This window comes from Streptopelia decaocto (assembly GCF_964273445.1).
Source record: "Streptopelia decaocto genome assembly, chromosome: 7".
Lineage (NCBI taxonomy): Eukaryota > Metazoa > Chordata > Aves > Columbiformes > Columbidae > Streptopelia > Streptopelia decaocto.
The window spans coordinates 33,741,450-33,768,438 of record NC_138661.1 but is presented as its reverse complement, the minus strand read 5'-3'; the positions used below and the strand labels follow the sequence as shown (position 1 = coordinate 33,768,438).

The 26,989-nt window shown below is 40.2% G+C and overlaps 2 protein-coding genes across 6 annotated transcripts in view; both read right to left on the bottom strand.

The window, feature by feature from the left end:
* SCG5 (secretogranin V) overlaps positions 1-2,226 on the bottom strand; it is a 29,615-nt gene extending 27,389 nt beyond the window's left edge. The window contains exons 1-3 of one of the 4 annotated variants that reach the window (XM_082058200.1): positions 2,047-2,077; positions 1,459-1,556; positions 561-793 (exon numbers count right to left, since the gene is read on the bottom strand). In XM_082058200.1, coding sequence (XP_081914326.1) covers positions 561-774 — 214 coding nt within the window. In that variant the 5' untranslated portion in view covers positions 775-793; positions 1,459-1,556; positions 2,047-2,077. Of the gene's footprint in view, positions 1-560; positions 794-1,275; positions 1,377-1,458; positions 1,725-2,046 lie in introns of those variants that run through there. The other 3 variants (XM_082058202.1, XM_082058199.1, XM_082058201.1) reach the window with 3 other exon arrangements.
* A 1,650-nt stretch (positions 2,227-3,876) lies between these two features.
* On the bottom strand, positions 3,877-16,955 carry ARHGAP11A (Rho GTPase activating protein 11A). 2 transcript variants are annotated; one of them, XM_082058197.1, is made up of 12 exons: positions 16,814-16,955; positions 14,180-14,250; positions 13,743-13,839; positions 12,966-13,216; positions 12,306-12,466; positions 12,055-12,201; positions 10,311-10,385; positions 9,569-9,736; positions 8,252-8,387; positions 7,784-7,892; positions 6,876-7,023; positions 3,877-6,481 (listed from the first exon to the last, which is right to left on the bottom strand). In XM_082058197.1, the coding sequence occupies exons 1-12, from the start codon at positions 16,940-16,942 to the stop codon at positions 4,905-4,907; spliced, it is 3,069 nt and encodes a 1,022-aa protein (XP_081914323.1). In that variant the 5' UTR covers positions 16,943-16,955; the 3' UTR covers positions 3,877-4,904. The 2 variants fall into 2 exon arrangements, with proteins under 2 accessions (XP_081914323.1, XP_081914324.1); XM_082058198.1 differs by lacking the exon at positions 10,311-10,385.
* Positions 16,956-26,989: the final 10,034 nt, after the last annotated feature.

Sequence of the window (26,989 nt, the reverse complement as noted above, 5' to 3'; positions counted from 1 at the left end):
CAGGGAGGGGGGGCTCCCCATCCTTTCCAGTCCTGCAGCTGGAGCCCTGGCACCCCCCCACCTGCAACCTGCATGCCCCAGCATCAACCCTGTCCTATGGGGTTCTGCAGCACATAGGGAGAACCCCTCATGTAAGATTTCTCCATTTACCTCTCACACCACAAACATTTGATCTCTTCTGGTCTGCAAATGTTTTTAAAAATCCATGAGATTTGGGTACTACAGGTCACATCTGTTTCATGTGAAATGTATATGTGATACGTGCACTACTGGGAAAGAATTCAGTAAACCTGTTGTTTAGAGGTACTAGAGACCAGACACATCTAAAACACGATCTTTTACTACAAAGCCTGTACATTAAAAAACCCCAGTACTACTTCTGCCAAAATCATTACATTAAGTAAAAGACAGATGATGATTTTAAAACAAAGATCAGGCAACAACCTGGTGAAGAAATCCATGATTTTAAGCTCAGTGCATTCTGCATCTATATGCAAAGCATTAATTACTTTGAAAGGATACTAATAAATTCATCATAGCTCAAAGTCGAAATTAGCTACCTTCAATGCTCTGTGGACCAACCAGATTCATAGCCTGGTGCGCTGGATATTCTACCCGGGGTCTAGCAATGCCCAATTGCTCCATAACCCCATGGAGGAGCCTTTGAATATCTGCTTCGGAAACCCTGTCAGGGGTCCTAGGGCTGTGGCTGAAAGCTGAAGCCAATCCAAATGCCAGCAGAAAGATCAGGTTATAAAGCAAGGAAGTTGTCATTCTGGTAGTCACTTTTATCCTGCGAAAAAGAAAGGAATTTGATTATAAATGACAGTGGGGAAAAAAGTCCATTGGGCATGCTAGAAATAACTTCTGATCTTACTACTGCACACTACAGTTCAGTACTACAGCTTCTAGGAGCAGCTTAAAATCTAGCCAGTTGAAAACTGGGTTGAGGGGTTGAAACAGGAATATAGTGGATATGTTCTCCTCTTCTGAAAAAAATTGTTAAGTAGCAAACTGCAGAAATCAGTTTTCTGAATTGCATTTGCTCATAACATTCATTAACAGTCACTGCAAACAAAATGGACCCACTGTTCCATTTAATGAGAAAACATTTCCCCACCCCCTCTATGTTTATTATGTTGTTTTATAAAGCTCTAGGTTAAAAGCAAAAAATTCTTCAGCCGGGAACTGTGTTTTCTAAGCTCTGTTCTTGCACTGCCTGAAAAATGAGTCACCAGAAACTACTGAACAACCTGGATTATATTTTAGTACTACCTTAAGACAAGAGGCTTCCTACTTCATATGCATCATCTTCCCAACCTGAAGTAAATAGGCTTCATTTGTTTCACTGAATCCATTTATCCATTTCACTAAATGGCTACTCAGTGTAGGAATTAGGGGAGGGGGGAAGAAAAAAAAAAAAAAAGAAAGAAAGAAAAAAAAAAGCACACCACTTACTTTCCTCTTCTAGAGGCTGAATTTTAATCAGAAGGCTTGTTTCTTAAAGCTCTTTTTTCCCCTTTCAAATAATACTTCAAATGCAACACTTCCAATCCCTTGAATAAACAACAACAAAAACCTCAGGTCCTCCTTGCCTTCCTTAAAACACACCCAGCTGTCTGCTTTCTCCACGCCAGACGTTTAAATATGTTCCACTGCTCCAACAGCCCCACATAAGGCACCTGGAAACGTCTTGGAGGCAAAAATGGCTGAAAAAAACCCATGATGAACATATTTCCTGCTACGCCTGTGCGAGGCTCCACCGCCCCCCGCACCATCCACCATCGCTGCACCCGCCTCTGCAGGAGAGAGCCGCACATACGGCGAGCGCCTTTCTTCTTCTGAGAGAAAAAGCCTGCTTTGTGCACAATATTCCCCGCTAACGTGCACACACGCAGCGCTGCCGCTCGGCTGCCGCTGCCGCCACCGCCCCGCACCTCCGTGTTGCCCCCATGGAGAACTGGACCGCGACCCCCCGCCCTTCCCCCGGCGCCCTGGGCAGCGGCTCGGAGCCCCCTGCACCAGACCGGGCCCCGCCGCACTCACCTCCCACTCCCGCAGCTGCTCTGACAGTGCGGCGGCTCCGCGGCCGCGCATCCTCCGTGCGCAGCCGCGGCCCCTCGCCCCCCTTCCTCCCGCAGCCGGGATCCACCAGCCGCTCGTAGGTACCTGCAGCGCCCGTGTGCTTGCTGCAGGGATTTGTGCAATTGAGAACATGACACGAAGCTTGGAGGGAATAGTCAAGATCTCCCTTTTCAGCTAAACAAGTCTAAAAATAAACAGAAGGTTTTTGGATGGATTAACAGTTACAGAAATAAGGTATTACGTATTCCTGGGATCACATCTATCTTCCTGCTGTGATTTATCTCCCTGGAATAATACAATCAGAGGCTTGCTTACAGAATGATAGTATTACCTTGCTGCAGGTGTACAAGGTAACAACATGGCAACCATCTCTGAGCACTTGCAGGTAAAGGTCTCCAGGTTAAGCAAATCTATACACACCATCCACAGCAGAGGTTAACAAAAGCAACTGGAAAAGGATCTTGCTAAATTAAGTTCATAGTTTAATAGCACTTGGCAAAATGGTAATTTCTAAAGGCTACTTTCAGTAATACATTTCCACTGCTACTGATACGAATGTGACATGTTCCATTTCAGGTTAATAATCTACAGAACAATTCTGAGATTATAGTCCAAACTGCAACAGATCCACAAAGACACTTTCAAATGGAGATTACTCTCACATTTTGCTGCTTTCTAATATGTTGCACATCTGTAATTCACAGGATTAAGTAGCAGGGACCTTCATTGGGCATCTGATGTTTCTAATCTCCAAATCACAATCAACTCAATGCAAATAGATGTGTGCATAAACTGTTCTGCAAAACCACTGAAAGCAGAGGCTACTTCCTTTGACTACCTTTCCTGGTGTTCACAGGTTTGTCTGTCATTCTGTCATGCCTCTACCAAAATCTCCCTTTTTGGCATTTAAATCTACCTGTTCACAACCAGCTCGCATTGATGATCAAAAATAGTTTAGTGCTCCATCCACAACACATTTTCAATGCTACATTAATATGTACCAAATATTTGGAATAGTAACAGGAAAAATCAGGTCTTGCTCTTTCAAACACAAATTGATGTGACAGCTCACTATTACAGAAGGAATCAGATCTCATTTTCTTCCTCATTACATTGGCTTTATCTTCTGTCCTATTTCCATCTCCTACCTCCTTGCATCCGCTGTGACAGCTGGCAGTGGCTCTGCTGAGCCTTATTTACATCAGTGAAATGGCGCAAAACATGGTGCTCTGGTTTCCATGTTCAGTCCCCTGAGGGATCTGCCACCACCAGTGGAGGCAGAGGGCAGGAGCACACAGCTGAAAGGGGGGAGAAGTAGCATCCTGAAGCGCTACATTGGCTCCCTTATTTCATGGAAGCAAAGCTTCCAGTATTTCACCACACCACCAAGAAATCCTGTTAAGCTCCTCTCCTGGCCGTTTCCCAGGTGTTAAATCTTAACAGCAACATAGCAAGAGCATGAGGCAGCTCAGCTGGGCTGATGGGAGTAGATTACCCAGTTCAGTTAGTAAATCAGTGCATATGTGGGGAAGCAGGTAGGGAACAGGCATAAAGCAAGCAGTACTAGTCCTTTCATTAACATCTCATTTAAGAAGCTGAAAAGTCTCTTCCTGCTAAATGACATTACGCCATGCCTTTAGCTAGCTCTGAGAATCACCAACATGAATCTAAGATGAACAAAAAGGAGTAAGAATAACTTTTGACTTCAGTATTTTCACACTTAACTCATTTTTGACATCCAGTCTGCATATGACAACCTAATTTAAGTCATTATAGAAGAACAGTCTCAGAAAAGGGACAAAACCAATGGTTTTAATAAAACCAAAAGTATCCAGTGCTTTCAGCTTTTACATTTTGCCTAGAAGCAATTTTCATACAGAAAACTAATTAACAGTTTCAAGTATTTTAAATAATTTCACAACTGATGACAAACAGTTTTAATTCCAAATGATGTAAACATTTGCTTGTGCAAATCAACTTAAAACACACTATGGCTTCTCACATTCGTCTCTTGCAACATTACCAGCATCTAAACCTGCATTCACACCATCTAGTTAACACTATTCTATTGCTTTAAAAATAAGTTAAAATGATCCTTTCATATTAAGATAAAACACTTTACTGATCACAACTGAAAATACTTGGTACCTATTGCAGAACACTTTGCTGGATGAAGTTTTAAGACTTTTCACTTCTTGATAAAACTGCACATTTATTTTCCACATGTTCTAATAACTCTCCAGTGTATATATAATTGATTTACCTACTCAAAAAGGAAAAAATACTCCCAATTTACTCCAATAGAAACCATTGTCTGAGAAGCAGCACTCATGTAAGGTCCAACTTAAATATCAAAGTAGTGCTATGATACACTTGAAACTAAGTAGTAAATATAGCTACCAGTGCTTGGCATCAAGACATTTTCTTTCACATGTCTGTTAGTTTTGCTTTAAATGTCTGAGATTTTTTTTTTTAAGTTGGTACTTACTCTAAATACTGCAAAAATGTTTTAGGAGATGTAGCCTGTTTTTAAAAGCTAAGGTAATCCAGTAGATCTAACAAACATCTGTAAAAACAAGTTTGTTTTAGAAGTCAAATTAATTTGGATGAACTGACTAGCATTTACAAAAGTTTCAGTAAATGAAGAAAACCTCAACATAAAACAAATTGTTATCTGTACAAGGCCATGACTCATCCAATTAAAATATAAATCAAAATCAAAAATAATTAGAGCTAAAAAAATCCCCCAAACATACAAATTTAGTTTTTCCAAAGGTTAACCAAGTTACAATAAGCCCATTTAGTCATCATATTTGATCTTATAAGTCCACTGGTTTTGCAGTTGGTAGCAGTTTCACACGAGTTATTGGATTCTTCGGTGAGCCTCTATAGCGAACTCTCTCTTTTCCTGAAGCACTTCTTGTGATTGTAGATTTTTCTTGGGCAGCACCTGGAATACTTACATTTGCATTAACTTTTAAACTAGATTTCACTGTTTCATGATTAGTTAGGTCTTCTAGAACAGACTTCGATGGATGAAGAGTTGCTTTCTGTTCGTGGATTCCAGTAGTTCTGACAGAAACATCAGGCTTGTCTGATGGATTTAAGGGCCTGCAACATGATTTGGATGTTAAGTCTAGCTGCTTATGAGCTACAGAAACTTGGTCATACATACTTTCGCTCCTGAGCAGCCAAGCCATGGAATTCTTTGAGGGCTTTTCTGTGCAGGAGAATAGCGCAGAATCATAGCTTGAAGATTTAACAAGCTGTGAACCAACATCACCTGTTTTAAACTGCTGGGAGCTTACAGACCTTCTGTTAGCCTCCAATAAGGAATTAATTCTTCTTACAGACTGTCGAACAGGAGTACGTTGAAACTTAAGAGGCGGTTTAGTTTTGCTTGCAGAACTTGGATCATTTAGTGAAAGCTTGTTGAACCATTGTATGTGGTCAGAAACCTTTCCATGGTCAGAAACAGCTGATGTTTTAGTTAAAGTTTTACCAGAATTTTCAGCCTGCACATATTGGTTGTCTACTTCATTTTGTGATCTAGGTAACTGTGAAGTAGGAAGCTGTCCTGACACACAAAGATTAGCAGTGTCCTCTGCTGAATTATAACACTCTACCATACAGTTTTCAGCTGCTTGTGAGTATGTTAATTCTATTTCCTCTTTCCTTCCAGAGGAATCCAATTTGTTTAAGTCATCTTTTGATGAACTGCTCTGAATAGTCAGCTTGTCTTCCCTGGCCAGTACTTGAGGCACAGGAAGTTCTGTTACATTTTTTATATCTGGTTTGGGGACCTGAAGTTCAATTTCAATAGAAGTTTTGAAGTTTCTTTTCTCCAAAACTTTCATTTCATCTTTTTTTGATTGCTGTTTATCAATAGCATAAGATTGATTAAATTGGTACGGCACTTCTCCGGATTTTGTACTTGCTAGATTTTCAGAAATTTCTTCAGCTAACAATTCTTTTTCTGGGCTGAGTCCTGTGAGACACAGAGTTTCACCTGCTACATCCAAGAAGGAAGATTTTGTATCACCTGTCAAATTATGACAATTCCTTCCAGACACAGAGAAGGCTTGCTTAACTTTCAGTAATGTTTCTGCAGTTGAATCACTTTCAGCTTCACAAAGCAAAAGTTTCAAGCTGTTGTCTTGTTTGCTTACAGTTGTGGATTTGAATTCATCTGGAACAACTGCTGGCTTTCCAAACATCAAAACAGATTCTGAAAAAACAGCTCCTGTTTCAGGGTGTCCTGGTAGAACTCCCTCATTCTTGTTGATCGCTTGAGGATGCGTAACAGTAGCGCTATTCCATGACATTCGGTGAACCACTTTATCACTACACTTTGGAGTTAACAAGTTTTCTTCTGACTTGCTCATGTTCTTTGAACCTTAAAATAAACATCAGTGTTTAAGAATAATATCTTGTGACACTACAATTTATAGGCAAAATTCTTGATAAACTAATTATCAAAGCAACACTGGATTTAAAGATGCCATAACTCCTTGAGTATCATAGATATGAAAACTGGTTGTAATATTAAGAACTGAAATCACATCTCATCTTGTTTAACAAAAGAGAACTATTAAAATACAATAGAAACACAAGCCTGTCCTAAACCAATTATTCTTCCCTAGGAGCCACTAACATTCAAGTAACTTTCATCCTACGAGCCAGAAACACTTATAATCCAATTCCTTTTATACCTTTATCAATAAAGTTACTTTTGCTTTACAAAAGCAAAAGGTTTCCCCACCTTCTAATATATTCTGTTAGATACTTACCTTTCTTAGGGAATTTTTCATTGATGCATGGGCTGAAGAGGACACCTCTTTTTCCACATTCAATTCTGCTTTCCAAACCTTGTTGACTTGCAAGACGTCTTCCAATATTTTCCAATCTATTACCAACTGCACAGCCTGATACAATATTCTTGAACAAACAAAAGGTGTTGATTACTTTTATGTAAACTTGTAATTTAGAATCTCATTTACAAAGGAACCTCCAGGAAAAGGCTATGCAGATGAGCTATTGCAGCCTTTTCTTGGCCATACTGTTGATTCTCTGTAGACCTACACAGGTAACAACCCACCCACAGTAAGGTGCGCTCAACCCACTTTGAACATAGCAATTCTGTGCATAAGCTCTGTAATATCAGTTTTTTAGGAACTGTAAGATGTACTGACCACAAGCATGGTGGGTTGACCCCAGCTGGCAGGTAAGTTCCCATCCAGCCCCTTGCTCACACCCCAGGGGAAGAGAAAGAATTGGAAAGGCAAAGGAGTAGAGCACAAAAAATACCCCAAACCCAGGAGTGATGCAAAAGCATCACTCAGGACACATTGACCAGTGCCCAGCCAGCCCCTGAGGAATGGTTACTTTGCCAAAAACTCCCTGCATCCCAGTTTTATTGGCAAGCATGTAATTCTATAGCATGGAATAATCCCTTGGTCAATTCAGGTCAGCTGTCCCCTCGTCCAGCCTCTCGCCCCATCCCAGCCAAACCCAGTACAAGCTGATCCATTACTGCTATGAAAGCAAACCTAGAGCTTCTTGTACTTGATAGCAGGTCCAGTTATGCTAGGATCCCTCCATTACCAAATAAGTCCTTCCTGCTACTGAAAAACAGTGCCCAAAACTTCAGATTAAAATTCACACAGTAACAAGACTGAATTAGAAGCAGAATCCTTACCATTTCTCTGTTGCTTTTCCCCAAGCCAAACTTCAAGCGTAACGACCTACGAACCATTTCTTTTCGGCTAATCTTTGGAGAAAAACAACCTGTCTTTCCTGATTCAGCCCTGAGAGGACGGAGGGGAAGACATAACAAGTAAGAAATTCTTTAGCAGGGCAATGAAAACATCCTGACACTTATTTATGGTCATGCCCTCTAATTTTATTTCTTCTAGTGCCTTCTTGCTAAGCTTTTTTTAATAGGCACAGGAGGCTATATCAGCTATCAGATCTATATTTGTTTTGAGCTCCATTGTGCCACATTGGAAGATCTTGTGATTTTAAGATTACTGTAAAACTTTTGTATGTTTTGAACACCAAAGAAGAAAATTTTAAAGACAGATTCAGATTTTACATGTCATTAGTCAAGGAATCTAGACCAATCTTTCCAAATTATCTTTAGTTTCTGAGAGTTAAGGCAAATTACCTGTATAATTTTTTGCTTGCATGTCTTTTACCTCTTCTGTTCCCTGTACTAGGCAGATGATTTTCACCACCAGTTGAAGGAGACAGTGAGGTTTGTGATGATTCAAGAGACACAGAAGGGCTTGCTCCAAACTGAACTATAGAAACCAAATCATATTTACATGACCTTAAAATAGGCACATTTTTTCAGATAAAGATTTCACAGTTAATGCAATAAAGAACATGTTTTTAAACATCACAGATTTGTTTGCTTATTTTGTAGAGTGCTGGTTGAAATTACTTTGACTTCAGCTTTTATTTAATATTAAATGAAGCTGGTGCTTGTAGCATCCATAGAAGAGGCTGGATTGCAATTAATTGCATGCTACTGATATCGCTACCTCAATTAAGTTTTCACACTGCTATCATCAGATCAGTTCCTCAAATTTAAAAGCTTTATAATAAAAATTAGATTCATTCTTAATATTATTTGCAGTGTGCTTTTTTCATACCCAGCCAGAACAGTCACAACAAATGTGAGTTGCTATCCTACTACTATTTCATGACACAAATGCATTATTGTCTTCAGAAAACATCATTGTTTTCATTTGCTAATCCACAAAACAAGGACTTCATGGTAGCATGAAATTATTTAATAAACAGAGGCAAGAAGTTTATACCTCTCAGTTGAGGGAAAAAATACTTTCAGGCATAACAAACAGAATAAAAAGGAACTTCTAGACTGGCTAACTTCAGTTGGCAGCACATTAAAGAATAAAACAAAAATAAAATAGGACTGGCGAAAGAGCCTGACAAAAGCACTCTAGTAGAATGAAGTGGTACTAAAGCATTGTCAAGCAATACTAAAACCTTTTCTATAGAATTTTGAGATTATTTAGCATCTAGAGAAAACAAGAGGTGATTGGATTCTTGAATCTTTATCATAGCAATTTCACATAGAGCTAAGGCCAGCTATGTAAGTACTTAGGAGACAGAAGAAGGCTACAGCTTTCAAAGAGTTGGAAGCACAGGCAGTCTTCATGGATTTATATGCTAAAACAGAAACATGAATCTGAGCTAGGTGATACAGAGGGACTGAAAAAGATAAAGATTGCAAGCTTGAGAGATTATTGCAACAGAAAAACAATTTTGCTTTTGCTTAGTACGTGTAACATGACATTCATTGATGAACACGAACAGATTTTTATTAAGACAGGGAAGCAGGACAAGGAACACTTAAGTGAAGACTAATGACTACTTAACAAGAAAAAACTCTATATTTAAATTAAAAGCCATAAATGACAACTTCAAGCAGCAAGGAAAAATGAAGGCACTGTACCTGATGCTGGTGTTGAGCTGCTGTTAAAAATGCTACTTGGTAGCAACTCAAAAGCAAAACTATGCTTGAAAGATCGTCTCTTCTTGCTGGACAAGCCCTGAGAGCAATCAGGTGGAAGTTTACGCTTGGTACTTGGAGTAAGAACCACTGGAGTCATCGATGAAAGGACTGAAATTAAGAAAATAAAATTTGCAATAACAGCTTAAAAGGTTGAGAGTATATTAAAAACAAACAAAACATCTGTTTATATTTTACAACTCTGAAAGAAAATTGTTGTGAAAGCTTAGCTAAAGTACATGCATTTTGAGCAGGCAAAGCAACCAGTATAGCTTAGAGGTTTTCTATTTTGTTGGGGTATTTTTGCAAGTTAAGAGTACTGGAAAGGAATATCCAAACCCACAAATTAATACAATAACATACATATTAGGAGGAAAAAAAATATAGTAACATTCTCTAAGTTTAAAAGAGTAATTACAGTCCTGGCAAATTCATTCCCAATATGATAAAAAGCTTCACTGATGCACTGAAAGCTTAGTGTGCGTTAGATAAAAAGCGCAAGTTCAGTTGCATAATCCTAGAACTGCACAGCCCACTGCCACAGTGATGGTAGCTGCTCTAAGAACTACAGTAAATGCAGTATCCTAGGCTTTAGTTCTTCAGTTAAAAATATTTGTGGAATATAGCTCACAAATCCTGAAGACACTGCATGGCCTTTATTTAGTACAAATACACCAATACCTACCGCTTCTGTCTTGTTGAGGTGTAGTGGAGGGTGTTCTGTTAGATTTAAATTTATTCAATGCTCCACTAACAATATCTGAAATGCAAGACACATTGAGCAATCAAATTTAAATATGAAGTTTGTCTTGCTTTATTTTCAACTGAAGTTTAACTTGCATTCTTTCAGAGAGAAATAAAGCAAATCAGTTTAAATAGTTGTTTTATGTAAAGAAAACTATAGCCCAGATTTTCTCATCAACATAGTTTTGTTGCTTTCACAATAGCTGAAAAAAAACTACTTAAAAAAATGCATAGACAACAGAAGTTTCTTGTAGAAAATCCTACTGATCATTATAAAATTATATTTCTTCTGCTTTCTTGTAGGCAAACCTAGAAGGTATCTGTTGAAGTCTCTCACACACTTTCTCACTTTACTGGACAGTTGTCTTGAAGATTAAAGCTCCTACAGCTCTGAAATTAGGCCCAAACAGAAGTATGACATTTTGGTCTTGCAAAGAAGTAACATAAAACCGTTTTTGTAAAATACATGTTTTCATTTGGGGTGTGTTGTTTTGGTTTTTTATTTTTTTAAAGGCAGAATTAAACCCAGAAGAGTAAATGCATAAAGTTTTAATATTTTTCCTGCTTTAAAAGTGTAACAAAGTATTTTTATTAAGTGCTATTGCAAACTACAGTGGTATTTTCACATGTTCATAGCAAAGCTTAGCAAACTACAAGCCTGCAGTACATCTTTTATGGTGTCTAGTAGATATCTGGTAGTTTTTTAAAAAACTCATTTGAAAATGGATAAAGTGTAGTAAGTAATATTATGTTTTACCACACCTGGAGAAAATAGAAGCTGCCTAGTACCAGAACCTATTTCACAGAATTAAATTCTAACTGCTTCTCCTCAAAATTTTAAACATTCACAAACATTTATCACTTTGCAACTCCAGAATGATCTCCCTTCTTCAGAGTGGAAAACTATACTGCACAAAGAAACCCAAAAGCCTTGGCTAAACATACACAACAATAAAGCCTTAATTGAAGTTGCTGTCAGGCTTAATATTCCAGGGACATAAACTGAATACATATCCATATTTTTATAGCAATACATACAAGATCAGTGTTATAATGGATAGTTGAATCAAGCCAAGCATACGTATTTCATTGTATTTCCTCAAAGAGGTTGCAGAAGAACAGAGAACATTTGATTGTCCATATGTAGCAACCCCCACCCCCACTAAAGAGCTAAACTGCAAAAAATCCACAATATCAGAGCATGAAGTATCCAATAAAACCCAATTCAGAGTCACACTTCAAAACAAACTAGTTGCTCTAATTCAAAACACACATGCCATTTATATCCTTGCCTTCTCATGACCTGACTTAAAGTACACAAGATCTTCAAGTCCTCAAGTATAATTTCAAAACTAGCAAAAAAAAAAAAAATCTTTATCAGTGTTCTGCAACTGGATCTGAAGTTGACTCAAAAAAAAGCTGCAACATAATTCCGGCTTCATAAATCTGAAAAAAGGCAAAATAGCTTAACTGGTAGACAATACACACACTAGAATAAACTTAGAGTAAATATATAATGAAGTGATGTGATTACTGAAGTCTAGTGCAGATTTTGCAAATTAAACCCAATAAACCTCACAGGCATCTATTCTGCTTATGGAATAGGCAAGTGCTTAGGATCAGCATATCTGAAATCTGAAAATAATTCTGTTTTAGTTGCTGAAGATTTCACACAACATACCTACCCCCAACACTTCGGTGCCTTCTCTTCTTACATTCACTGGGAGATTCATTTTCACTGTCTTCATGCCCCCACAGTGAGGGAGTAGATTGAAAGGCATCAACACCTAACATTGCAGGAAGCTTTTCCAAGATAAATTCTGGTACTTGTCCTGAAATAGTTGTGATTTTTTTTAAGTTAATTAAAAATTTGGAAAGAAAAGCTGTGTACAAGTATGTGCAATATAGACATTTTGATAAATATTTTTCATCTTACCAATTTCTGCTGCATGGTCAATAAGTGTTTGCACAACAGCAGCTTGCAAGCGAATTTTTTTCTCTGTACTGGCTGACATCCTTTCATTTTCATTCAAGTGCAAGAGGTTGGGAGCAAAAATCACTGCCAGATTACTGCTATCCATTCTGTTTTCATTGGACCTTAACAAGAAAAGTTTTCCAAATCAGTGGAAAGAGAAAAGACCAAATACGACAAATGCAGTTGGAAAAAAAAAGTACATAATCATTCACAAGTGCTCACATATTGAGATTATTGTGTAGACTTACACACCCCAGGCTTGGTAACTGCACAACTATTTTATTGAAATCAAGAGGTTATAGATCCCAGTTTTGGAGAATGCAAGGTATTAGATTATGTTCATTTTATCAATCATTCCTTTATCTTTCCAAAGAAGAAAGAGAAACACAGCTATTAATATGATAGAATGGAATAAAGTCAAGTCTCCAGCAAAATAAGGCTTCATAAAGAACACACTTTTGATTTATGAAAGAAAAGACCATGTCTGAATTCTAGCGAATGACTACAGATAAGAAAGCTTATAGAGTCACAAAAACTCATGGAAAGCTACAGCAGTTGCCTGGAAAGAGAAGCCGTTAAAGGAATTGAGAGCTGTTTACAAGCCCTGTCCTCTACACTGACCTTAGAGACACACTTTTCAGAAAGTTGAAAAAGTATCTCAAAGCTTCAATTGTTCCATCAGCCATCAAACAGGACAGTAACACTGTTGCAGTTTTCTTCTCATTTCCTAGCTGCTGCGCTTTGAAAAGGCCTTCCTGCAGGTGAGGTGGGAGAATGGGTTCTGGCAGCTCTCTGAAAAACTGTTTAAGGAGCCCTGCAACATCACATGGCAGTGCAGCTGAGAGGCAGTTTTCACCTTGATCCAGTTTACCCTGAAATTGTTTATAAGAAACATGATTTGAAGTCTTCAACATACTGACAGCTTTCTAAATTTAGGCATCAGTCCTCTGGCCTGTATCATAAAAGACAGACACATCTTCCCCATTTTTAGTTTCAGCCTTGTCATTTACCTAACTACAGTATCTACAAAGAGACACAGACATTGTTGTCAGACCACATGTGTTAATTTACAGGTTTCCTATGAATGCATCCTTCTGTGATAACATTGATAAACAAACATCCTCACAGTATCTAGTGTGCAAGACTGCTAGCAAGTTTGTTCAGTCACATATGTATTCTCACTATCTGTAAAGCCGGAAAATTCCCCAGGGAAAAAAAAAAAAAAAAAGGTGAACTTGGACTGCTTCTGGACTAGATCTCTTTTCATTTCTAAAGCAGGCAATGTTACCAGTCTACTTCCAATATTAAAAGTCAAATAGGACTGAAAAGAGTCCAGAAACTACAACATGCAGACAATCAAGTGAAATGCAGCTTATTAAAAGAGGATTTACAGGATACCTTTAGAGCTTTTAAACGAGCAAGAGATCCAGACTTCCTGAAGAGTCCCTCAGTATGAATATGTTCTTCCAAATATTCACATGTATCAACAAGAAAGCTGAGGAAAGAACAGTAACATCCTTCTGACACTCAGAATAAAGCTTGCTTATTGATTTTTCTCCAAAAAAAAATATTCCATGATAAAAAGATAAAACTTACTGTATAGTATAGCTTTACCCAATGACACAAACCACAAAGAAATACAAATGAATGATAACTGTAGCTCTGAATTCCCCATCTAACTTTCACATCTCTCCTTCCTCAATTGAAGCTATTCTCTATTTCCCCATAAGCTTTAGCAGGCCTAGAATAAACACTACATTCCCTTTTCTGACAAGAGTTCAACACTATAAAGAGAGCAATGTAGACGCAAATCTAAATATACAGTGTTAACTTACCTTGGAATATAACCATATCCTGGCACAAGTGATTGTGGTAGCTCATGAAAAGGTATTCCAAAGATCTTACCCTAAAATACACAATTTAATTAAATGTTATTCAAAAGTTAATAGGATTACCAACTACATACTACAGAAAGGCACGTATTCCACAAAGTACAAACACAAAGTACAAACATGAGTGCAGTTAAGACAAAAACCAAAGTCTTTCAGATAAGACATAATAGGTATTGTCAGGAAAAGTACTATTGTCTCTAGATATCTAAGCCTGTGCTGATTCTAGTTACTAGTAACACCCTAGATTATTGTGAAAGAATAAAAAAAGTTTTCTGCAGTATGTCTTGCACTTTTTATTTTACAAGGAGTCAGTTTTCCTACATGGCCTCCCAAATCAGTAAAGGTAATTAAATGAAATCTCACCTTTTACAAATCAAATACATCCTAATTTTCTTAAAAATCAATACAATACATTACAAACTTTTTTTTTTTTGTAATTTTTTCTTCATCTGAGTTACTCAAAATTGTTGTTTCCGGGAGGGTTAAACTTGATCTAGTCTAGAAAAATCAAACAGCCTAGAAAACTGTTCTGAACTCCCGTATTCAGCATCTGTACTTAAACTGTTATAACCCTATTGCCTTAAAGCAAGACAGACTATCTGCTAGGTATTAGAAAACAAGCAGTTTATTGAGTCATTACTACATCACCTACAGCACTTTAAAAAAATGTTTATCTGAGGTTACTGCACAATTGTTTCAGTTATAAAAGCCCACATTTCAAAGTAACAACTTGTACTTTTATTTCTTTGACCCACCCCTTTTCTATTTATATTTACAAAATACATAAGACAACCCCTCCTCCAACCAGATTAGGACTGGGATCATGCCTGATTTGTTATCAGAGATAAAGCAAACTCTTGCTCTTTTATACCTGAAATGCAAAGTGCTGACCATGTTGGGAAAAGAGTTAATCAATAACCAACCCAATTAAGCCACCTTAAGCCTATCTGTCCTACAGAAACACACCACATCTAGCAGGGTAAGGACAGAGAAGCAACATGTTTGTCATTGTATTCCAGGTCACTACAAAAAATACAAAAAGAAAATTAACACCAAGATATAATGATTTTCTGTATGTACAAGATTATGCAACAGAGAATTCCAGTGGCTTGTAACTCAACATTCCAAATTCATAACCAATATCATCCTCACTTCACTAGGCTTTCTTTGAAATATCAGAAGCTGTGATTTAAGTTCTTAAAGTTATGTCTGCTCCGTTACAATAGAAACAGAATACCCCTGGCAAAACGAATATTCTAAATATACCACTATTCTACCTTTTCCTACCTTGCTCAGTTTTTATTTAAGTACACATTTCTTGTATAAAATTTAAGCACTACAGACTACTATACAGACATCTTTTATGATGATATATGCATACTACTCACAGTTCTTATTACCTTCCCTTCAAACGAAAAAAAAAAAAAAGCCTAGAACCATGTGCTTGAGACTGACAAAGGGGAAGAAACTAATTCTAACTTCACTCTTGCTCTCTCCTTTTCCAAACAACGAAACTCAAGCACGTGTTTTCACAACTTCTTTGGTTTATATTGACCAAGGGTTACTGCAGCATTTTGTAATATCTTCTCAGCCTTACAGAAAGATCATTCTGACAATACTCAGTTCTGTACAATATCAGTTGTACATGGGTCTTGTTTACAACTCAATAGCAGCCAATACTTCATAAATTAAAGTCTACCAGAAGACCAGCATGATGAAATGGACTTCAGTGACTTACAAACTGGCATCCATTACAATACTTTAGTTTTAAATAAGAGTCCTGAGACAGAAAACACACTTTTTTCCTTCAACGAATTCAAAGTCAGTATTTAAGATAATGGGCCAGGTTTCATTCCTCAGAGTAGAGCTAAATCAAGGCCAGACCTGCCTGTATCAAAATACCCACAGTCACATCTTCCACTAAGAAGCCATGGAAACAAAGCCCTTCAAACCAAAGATCTAAGGAATGAAGTAAAATAAGAGACATAAAGGTTTAAAAACTACACAGTAGCCCTGTATTCCAATAAATAATGCCATGACTAAAATTTAAACGCCACAATGAGTGACATCAAGCACAGTAAAGCATAAGAAGCTTTTGCACAGATCAGAGACATGCACGTGTGTTTGAGAGAGTATCAACCACATTAACAAAACGAGGAACACATCTCGACCACCATCTGTTCTGCCTTGCAACATTCAGGTCCTAAACGTGCGGGAGGCGGGGGAATTCGGCACAACTAAACCATTGTCTCAGTCACCCATAACACGGCACTCTTGGCGGACGCTAAGGAGGAAGGAACGACTTTCCCCTCGCAGGGATTAAAACGTGCCCCCACGAGCGGAGGTGGTGCCCTGTCATGGACCAGCAGGAGCACCAGGGTTACGGTAAACTCACCGATACCAGAACCGGCGGCCGCCCGGCCTCATGGGGACGGAGCAGCTCCCGGACCTGCGTGCGCTTTTCTCTGACAGCGACAACCGCCCCGCTCCCCTACCTCACCGTAGCGCCGCCGCCGCTACCCGGCCCAAGAAGCGCGTGTCGCCCCAAGAGCGCTGCCCCGTCGCCGCCGCTCTCACCTCCGTAGCCACCGCTCCCGGCTGCTTGGCCACCTCCAGGCAGCTCCCGCTCTTCACCTTAATCCCATACGAGGCCCGGAGCTCCTCCAGGACCGCCAGCCGTACCAACTTTCGCCTCTGCTCCGCCATCCCAGCGCCCGCCGCCGCCTCCCCGACCTCTCGCCCCCAACTGCCACCCCTCAGACCCCGCTCAGCACCATCAGCCCCTCCCGCACCGCCGGTTACCGCCCAGCTCAAATACAGCGCCCTGCCCCGCCTGACCCTCTGATTGGGCCGCTTGCCATTCGAAATCAGGCCCCAGTCGCCCAACGGCCACCCGAGGCTGCCCCGCCAGCGCCTGATTTCTGCGCCGCCTCTCAGCCGCCCTTACCTCTGAGAGCTCCGCGCCTTGTCTTTAGGCGATTTCGACGGCTACCTAAAGGTCCTCCTCACGGGCCGCCGGGGGGTGTTGTGGAGGGGCTGTGGCCGTGGGGTAGGGAACGGCGGCAGCAGCTGCCGGGAGCTCTGGGGGGCTGCCCGGTCTCTGCCCGGTCTCTGGGCCGGGGGAGACGGATCGAGCCGGCCCCCGCGATGGAACGGGCGCAGCTAGCGGGAGGTTCCTTAAATACCAACCCCACCACTTGTCCGTTCCGGCAGCCCCAGCAAGTTTCAGGCCAACGTTACCAAGCTCGGGGTTCGTTTATTTCAGGCGTGTCAAACGCATTTTCACCGGGGGCCACATCAACCTCGCGGTTGCCTACAAAGGTCCTTTAAAGGCACCCCTGGTTTAGTTGGTCGCTTACTTGAAAATAAATATTTGCTTGTTTCTTTGAAAATAAATTTCAATTAAAATAGTAAATCACCGCAGTTTTGCGAATAAACTGATTTTTTCAGAACAAATACATAATGTCAACCTTGATGGTGTACATTGAGGTAGGATAAAGATGAAGGATCTTCAGTCAGTGGTGTTACTTTCTACTGCATTAGCTTTGGTGGGTGCAGATCCATATAAGACGATTAATCATTCTTTGTGGACAAAACCACAACACAATTTCAGTGGCTGTTAAACCATTAACACTGGGTGGGTTTGTACTTTCTAAACGTGGCTTTGCTCACCTAGTCCATGCTATCTTCTCATACACTTTCTGCAGGAGGGTCATTTGGGTGTTTGTACTGTGTTGTTACAGGAAGTTGGTTTTTGTTCTGTTTTGTTTTTAAGTTTTTATTCCAAAGTTAACTCTTCAAGTGCTTATAACAGTCAAATTAATGAAATGTAGAGTCAGAAATAAAGTGCTGTAGCAAAAAATAAGCTTTCCAGTACCAGTATTCTGGTACTATTTCTAAAGGGAGTCTTACTTCACTGAGAGAAAGAAAATACCACAAAGCATAGGCGCAAAATAATAATAACCACAGTATGGTGCTTTGAACGTCTACGGACACTAAAACCTGAGAAAAAAACTAAAGAACAGCTAGAGTTTTTCCAAAAGTTATCTAACTATAAGCAGGGAACAAACAAGCCAAGCCAAGCCAAACCACCAAACAAAACCTGAACGAACAACAACAAAAACAAAACAAACCAACAAACAAAACCAACACACACACACAAACAATCAAAAAACACAACAACAACGACAACAAAAAAGGCAAAACAACCTAGAAAGTTATGTAGAAAAAAGTCCCAGCAACAATAATAAACAGCAGATCAGACATGGGTTCGCTTAAGTCAAACGCCAGGATTTTGATTGTGGACATCAAAATCATGTCATTGAGCAACAGTAATATTCCTCTAAATGTAGTTTAGTGCAACTTTACTGTTAATATTATTATCTGTCCTCACATTGAAAGTACATGAAAGTACAAAATTTCAAAACCTAAAATATCACTGATGAGAAAAGTAAAAGTAAAGGAATAAAATAAATAGGTATTATAGAATTTAGTTTAAGCAATCTGTTTTCTGTAGTAATGATGAATTACACAAGGGGGAGCTGTGATCTGATAAATATCTCAAATCTTCTCATGTCAAGTATTGCCCAATCAGTATCCACATAACAAAGAACACATGGTGGTAGTATAGGCTGTATATTTTTTCCCCCAAAAAAGTGATGGGGTAATATTTTTACATTTTGCAGAAGATATTTAAAGCCACAATTATTTAGTAACTTCGTAAAAAAAGCTTTTGTCAAATATTTTAATTTCTTTTAGGTGAATATTTTAACACATTTCTGCTTTATTTACAGGTAGACACCAGAGGAGAAAAATTACTTTGCAAGTAAGAACTAGACATCTAATTTTGGAGCCAGTTGTAGCACTCCGACTCAAATCTATTACACTGTTTCAAATCTGAGTTAGGAAAAAAAGTAACAGCTATTTGGCTACTTCCCCCCCTTTAGCTCCCTCTCTCCCTTCACCCTCACCCCCTCCCCCTCCAAATTGTTTCAGTATTAATCTGCCACGCTTCTGGCATTTTAAAGAATTCTAATTTTCAGAAGCTATGGGTGAAATCTTGTCCTAAATTAAGTAAATGGCATAATTCTCTTTTGTCATCAGGAGGGACAGGCCTTTTCATATCCAGTATGTAATACATAAAGGTATTTGTACAGATACACTTTTGCACTATCCATAAATAGCTATATGTTTACATTTTGGGAGAAAAAAAGGCCATGAGTACCTACATTTAGTGTGGCATTTTGTGAAATTTGGAAGTTACTTCAGAAATCAGAGCTTTAAAAAAGAAGTCAAATGTTTACTTGTAGTCTCATTTCAGTAACCACTCAGAACAGTCAGTGGTCAAACCAACCAGAAACTCAGCCAGAGGAAGCAGAACAAACCACTTCAACAAGCAGAGTAACATCATGAGGAGCAGGGAAAACAGACCTTACTTCAAAGTTCCCTTCCCTGAGCAAGCTCAGAACCTGGTGGGAAAGAGCTTAAGTATCCCTCATTCTGGCAATACAAGGGAAAATTTTGCCTCACTTCTTCAACCAAACATGCTGAGGACAGAAAGATAATAAGGGCAGATCATGAAAAAAAGAAAGAGGGCAGAAAGCCAGAACATGCCATCCAGGAGAAACTCCGAAAAGTAGCTGCATGAGGGACATTTATGCATTTATGTCCTCAGAGTCTGACTGCTAGTACGGTTTATTCCGAACGTTCTTGTATCTCTTTCTTGTATCTTCCTGGCTTTCTCTCTTAATGAGGAATTATTTACTCCAATTCCCAGTTGTCATCTCTTTGTGCTGTTCCGCCAGCATTTACATTAGTTATGTCCCTTTTCCATATCCTACTCCCTCCGCTGCTTTGTCTTGTCTTCAGTAAACAACCCGGGACTGAAGGTGTTGGGAGGTATCAGTTTCATGCAATGGTGTCCCTACTTGCAACCATTCAGAATTATGTCAGAATTATGTCAGAAGCAAAACAATCTGGATACTCTGAATACCTTCGACATTTAAGGTTAGCTATATCCCCTACTTCTGTGATTAGCTTAATGAAAATTAATTCCCAATGAAGAAAATAGTAAGGAAGAAGATTTAAAGTGTATTTGAAGTAAGAAAAGAAGGTTGGAAAGCGTGTCTTCCAAACTGACATTCAACATGAATTTACTCTGAATCATGGTTTGAGGACAGAATAATTCTGTGTAACCCACGTTTCATTTGGAATACAAATTTGGTCTCAATTTATCATCTTGTCACTTCAGGGTTTTGAAGAGACTATTGCAGAAAATTAGATATTACAATCTTAAAACATAAGTATCAATTATAAAAAGTGTTAACTCTACACCTGAGCTTGCTGTTTCTTAATGCAGAATATTTGCTGGACCTCATCCTCACTAAAAAGGAGGGTCTGGTTGAACTGGTAAAGGTTGAGGGCTGCCCTGGTTGCAGCAACCATGAAATGGTGGAGTTCAGGATCTTGTGTGGCAGGAACAGAACAGCAAGCAGAATTGCAACCCTGGACTTCAGCAGGGCAAACTTTGGCCTTTTCAAACAATTGCTAGGGGAAATCCCATGGGCAAGGCTGCTTGAAGGTAAAGGGGCCCTATATAGTTGGTTAGTGTTCAGGGACTGCTTCTACCAGGCTCAAGATCAGAGCATCCCAACACTTCCTTGACAAGAAGTCAAGGAAGGGAGCCAGAAGACCTGTGTGGTTAAACAGGGAACTGCTGGGCAAGCTCAAGTGGAAGAGGAGAGTTTATAGATCATGGAAGGAGGAGCTGGCCACTTGGGAAGAATATAAGGCTGTTGTCAGAGGGTGTAGGGAGACAACTAGGAAAGCTAAGGTCTCCTTAGAATTAAACCTGGCAAGAGGGGTCAAGGATAACAGAAAGAGCTTCTTCAAATACATGGCAGATAAACCCAACACTAGAGGCAATGTAGGCCCACTGATGAACGAGGTGGGTGCCCTGATGACAGAAGATACAGAGAAGGCAGAGTTACTGAATGCCTTCTTTGTCTCTGTCTGCTCTGCCGGAGGCTGTCCTGGAGAGCCCTGTACCCTTGAGGCCCCAGAGGAAGTCAGGACAATAGAGAAGTTTGCCTCGGTTGATGAGGATTGGGTTAGGGAGCAATTAGGCAATCTGGACATCCATAAATCAATGGGTCCGGATGGGATGCACCCACAGGTGCTGAGGGAGTTGGCTGGGATCATTGCCAGACCACTCTCCATCATCTTTGCTAAGTTGTGAGAAAGAGGAGAGGTGCCTGAGGACTGGAGGAAAGCAAATGTCACTCCAGTCTTCAAAAAGGGCAAGAAGGAGGACCTCGGTAACTATAGACCTGTCAGCCTCACCTCCATCCCTGGGAAAGTGATGGAACAACTTATCCTTGGTGCCATCTCAAAGCATATGAAGGATAAGAGGGTCATTAGGAGCAGTCAGCATGGCTTCACCAAGGGGAAGTCGTGCTTGACCAACCTCATTGCCTTTTATGAGGACATAACGAGGTAGATGGCAGAGCGGTGGACGTGGTCTACCTTGACTTTAGTAAAGCATTTGACACAGTCTCCCACAGCATCCTTACAGCTAAACTGAGGGAGTGCAGTCTGGATGATTGGGTAGTGAGGTGGACTGTGAACTGACTGAAGGGAGGAAGCAAGAGTCGTGGTCAATGAGGCGGAGTCCAGTTGGAGGCCTGTAGCTGGTGGAGTCCCTCAAGGGTCAGCATTGGAGCCAGTATTATTCAATATATTCATCAGTTATTTGGATGAGGTAATAAAGCATACTATCAGCAAGTTTGCTGATGACACCAAGCTGGGAGGAGCAGCTGACACGCCAGAAGGCTGTGCTGCCATCCAGCGAGACCTGTACAGGCTGGAGAGTTGGGTGGGGAAAAATTTAATGAAATATAACAAGGACGAGTGTAGAGTATTGCATCTGGGCAGGAACAACCCCAGGTTCCAGTATAAGTTGGGGAATGACCTGTTAGAGAGCCGTGTAGGGAAAAGGGACCTGGGGGTCCTGGTGGACAGCAGGATGACCATGAGCCAGCACTGTGCCCTTGTGGCTAAGAAGGCCAGTGGCATCCTGGGGTGTATTAGAAGGGGGGTGGTTAGGAGGTCGAGAGAGGTTCTCCTTCCCCTCTACTCTGCCCTGGTGAGACCACACATCTGGAATATTCTGTCCAATTCTGGGCCCCTCAGTTCAAGAAGGACAGGGAACTGCTGGAAAGAGTCCAGTGCAGAGCCACAAAGATGATTAAGGGAGTGGGGCATCTCCCTTATGAGGAAAGGCTTAGGGAGCTGTGTCTCTTTAGCTTGGAGAAGAGGAGACATGGGGGTGACTTTATTAATGTTTACAATTTTGTAAAGGGTGAGTGTCACGAGCATGGAGCCAGGCTCTTCTTGGTGACAACCAACAGTAGGACAAGGGGTAATGGGTTCAAACTGGAACACAAGAGGTTCCACTTAAATTTGAGAAGAAACTTCTTCTCAGTAAGGGTAATGTAACACTGGAACAGGCTGCCCAGGGGAGTTGTGGAGTCTCCTTCTCTGGAGACATTCAAAACCCACCTGGACACATTCCTGTGTAGCCTCATCTAAGTGTTCCTGCTCCGGCAAGGGGATTGGACTAGATGATCTTTTGAGGTCCCTTCCAATCCCTACCGTTCTGTGATTCTGTGATCACTCAGCAATTATTCTTACAGGCAAAACAGACTCAACTTTGTCCCAGGCTCAACTTCACTCCTGATTTCTCTGTCTCCTCTCCCCAAGCAGTGCAGGGGGACAGGGCATGGGGGTTGTGGTCTTTCCATCACACATTGTCTCTGCTGCTCTTTCCTCCTCATACCTCTCACCCACAGGAGACAGTCCTCCATTAACTTCTCCAATGTGAGTCCTTCCCACAGGCTGCAGTTCTTCATGAACTGCTCCAATATGGGTCCCTTCCACAGGGTGCAGTCCTTCGGAAACAGACTGCTCCACCCTGGGTCCCCCATGGGGTCACAAGTCCTGCCAGCCAACCTGCTCCAGTGTGGGCTTCTCTCTCCATGGGAACACAGGTCCTGACAGGAGGCTGCTCCAGTGCAGGCTCTCCAGGAGGTCACAGCCTCCTCCAGGTATCCACTTGCTCCAGCGTAGGGTCCTCCACGGGCTACAGGTAGACCTCTGCTCCGCTGTGGACGTCTGCTCCACTGTGGACATCCTTGGGCTGCAGGGGACAGCCAGCCTCACCATGTTTTGCACCACAGGCTGCAGGGGAAATTCTGCTCTGGCACCTAGAGCACCTCCTGCCCTCCTTCTTCAGTGACCTTGGTGCCTGCAGGGTTGTTTCCCTCACATATTCTCATTCCTCTCTTCTGGCTGTTTTTCTGCGTCAGTATTTTCCCTTCTTATCTATGTTATTCCAGAAGCTCTATCACCATCACTGATGGGCCAGGCTTGGCCAGTGGTAGGACTGTCTTGGAGCTGACTGGCATTTGCTCTGTTGGATATAGAGGAAGCCTCTGGCATCTTCTTACAGAAGCCACCCGTGTAGCCCCCCCACTATGATAACCTTGCCACACAAACAGGTTTCTTCTCTGAAGAGATATGGTTTTGATCCACTGAAATAATAATGCTGAGAATGCAATTCTGAGACTATGCATTCATTCTGAAGACCCATGTTTGTAGAATTTAAGGGTTAATAAAACTTCCTTTGGAGAAAATAAAAGCTTCAGAATGATACAATTCTGTACACAGAAAGGAAATTCAGATCCCTCTTATATTACTACACTTTTATAGAATACCTGAGATCAGAAGTGCTTCACAAATTATACGTAGGACTCCGCTCACCTGCTGAAATCCTCGGTCAGTTGAAAGTATAAAGGCATTGACTTGGGCAAACGCCAAGGCAAAACTTAGATGGGACACGAAGCATCATGCCTAATGTCACAGAACTTGTCAGAAATATGCCAGAAGAACAAGATTTTAGTTTGTCATTGTTGCGATCCAAATTGTTATAATGTTATAAAAGTAGTGACTCAGAAGCAAAATGCCTTATTTATTTGTGGCAACACATTAATTTTCATAGATTATCATAGAGTTTAAAGCCAGAAATGATGCTTAGATTGTCTAGTCTGACCTCTTATATATCACCATACAGCAATTTATGTACCAAGGGTAATAACTGATGGTTAGATGTTTTTTCCAGTGGGACAATGGTGTGTTTGACTCTCTTGGGCACAAAAAAAATGAAAATTCCATTCCTTGGCAAATGCTATGACTGTTACGAAATTGTATAAAAGGTGGATATAAACCTCTCCTCCAGCTACCCTGATAATAAAGCAAGAATCTGAAACTCCATTTTATAGTCTCCTCGGTCCTATAGGTCTATTTTGAGGAAGCCTGTCACATCATTACTGGAGAGAGGTTTAGCCTAAGGAATTAATTTCTAGATTCAGACAACCTTTGATTTGAGGTAAAGTAGAAGGCAAATAAAAAGCCTCTTCTGGCACATCTTCTGGGCAGGTTCATATTTTAGATGCCTTGAGAATATAAAAATCAAAGAGCAGGAAGTTTAGATACTTCTAGTCCTGGGTGGGAGCTGAGTGAAGGTTTTAAAGTTGTGATTTCAGACTTGTGCTTACAGCAGGATCTCGAGTGGAATGCAGCTGCCCAAGTCTCACATGAGGCACCCAAGGCTTTAGTCAGTTATGCCACAGCGTGTTTGAAGTTGTTCTCAAATCTTTATAAGTTTAACTCCAGACCCAAATCTCAATGTTTTCTCTATTGACTTTTGATCTTTTCCTTTCATTTGGTGCAGGAAGAAGAGATGGTAAAGCAAGCTGTGTATAGGAAATTAAAATGAGAACAAAAGCCTGTCCAAATTATGCAACAAGGATCATTATGCTCTAAAATTGCTCTTCAAATGTGGCTGTCATTGAAAGATTCTAAGATTTCAACAGTTATTTTCTTGATGAAGACTTAATTTCTTGCATAAAAAGGTTTTTAAGCTTAAAGCTATGCCTACAGAATTAGCGTCCTTTGGTTTTTAGAATGTCTGAAGGGCACTAAAGGATTTGAATGTTACAGAAGTATTTTTCATCACTACAGATCAGTTGTCTAAGATGACTTTCACAATAGCTTTATAATTTAAACAACTTACAAATGTAACGTATCACTTGACACAAGGATCACTAAATTATTTTGCAATGGAATGTATGTAGTTCCAGGAACTCAGTGCAGGCTTGAGGGTCATGCTGCTGCATATAGGGCTAGAGTGCATATAGGGCTAGAGTTGGGGTTGGACAAAAACAAGCAGTAAATAAATTTCATCTGCCAATTCAAAGGAAAACTTTACCAGATCACAGCAGTGAACAGAAGCCACAGATTTCCTTTTTAAACCCCATTCTCTCTTTCTGTTATGGAATGGGCTTTTCCTGTGTGCAGTGAGGCAGAAATAAGCTGTCTTAACATAACAACAATGAGGGTGTTTGAAGAAATAAAATCTGTAGACAATATTCATTATGTTATTGTTTGGATCCATAGACTGCATAGTGATGTACACGTCACTGGAGGTCTCTGCTGTGCATATCTGTAATCAAAATTCACTCTTTGGCCTAGGAACAACAACCTGATATATAACTTTAAACAAGCTGATTTTGATGAGCACACACAGGCTCTTCTTTCTCAGCTTTCCTCGCAGTCATTCAATACTCATCAGTTACACAGTTGTTTGTTGTGGGTTTCTTACGATACTCCAGTGTTTAGGATGGGAAATCTGGCCTGTGTTTCTAACTCTTTCACCTGCTGCATGGTCCTGGGCTCCTCTTAAACCTCCATCTGTAACAGGCTGTCTGTTTACTGAGTGTTTAAAGGGCAGTAGAAAATTATTTTATGGATTTGTTGAATACATTTCCCTAATTCTTTTTCCATTCCTTTCTTCTGTGGAGTTGCTTTAATCTAATTTCTTTATACAATTTCACTTCTTATTTTCCTCCAGCAGAAAAGATAATTGCATATGAATGAAAATATTCACTATTATTTTTGTTACTTTCCTCCCCACTTCCCTTTTTGTTTTTTCCACACATTTATATTACAGATATGCCTGCTGGACGTAGCTAGCATTTTAATCTCCTCCCTGTGCTAGACGCTGCATAAATCCAGTAAGAGACAGAACATATTAGGAAAAACTTGGAATCCAAGACAGCACATATTATCAGGTAGAAGAGGCACAGATTGATGATATGGCTTGTCTAGGAAGGTTAGTGGCTAAGCTAAATATAGAATCCAGGTCTCCTGAAATTCAGTCCCACTAACCACCCACTGATGTACACAACCTCTTTTTTCATAAAGCATCAGTAACTAACTGGATAGAAATGGTGGTACTGTGTGACTTAGACATACAGTCCTCCTACAGGGCCTGATCCTGTTACATTTATAATAAATACAAAGACTTCTAATGGCTTTTGAGTCCAGATTATATTGAAGAGCAAATTGGTAAAAGGGAGCAAGCCTTCAAATGGGCTTAAGCAAAACAGTTCAACCAACGCACCAAGTACATTTTCACAAGTCAGGACTGGTTAGTAAATATGATGGAGAAAAAAAAAAAACAGACCTAGATTTAGACAATGGTGACTGTTTTAAGAGACCCATTATAACTTCTTTATAATCCATTTTTGCATCTGAATAGTCTATTGACAAAGTTTTAGAGAAAAACAGACACAACCATGCAGTATTATTGTAGGTGTCAGTAGTAAGGTCACATTTATTACTCCTATTTTCATT

Bases quoted from the DNA above. Each gene is read 5' to 3' on its own strand.
- ARHGAP11A (XM_082058197.1), bottom strand. From the start codon at position 16,942: ATGGCGGAGCAGAGGCGAAAGTTGGTACGGCTGGCGGTCCTGGAGGAG. The intron at 7,024-7,783 runs GTAAGGATTCTG...TGTTTGTTCAAG, and splicing joins GGAAAAGCAACAGAGAAATG to AATATTGTATCAGGCTGTGC. The intron at 6,482-6,875 runs GTAAGTATCTAA...GTTTATTTTAAG, and splicing joins TGAAAAATTCCCTAAGAAAG to GTTCAAAGAACATGAGCAAG.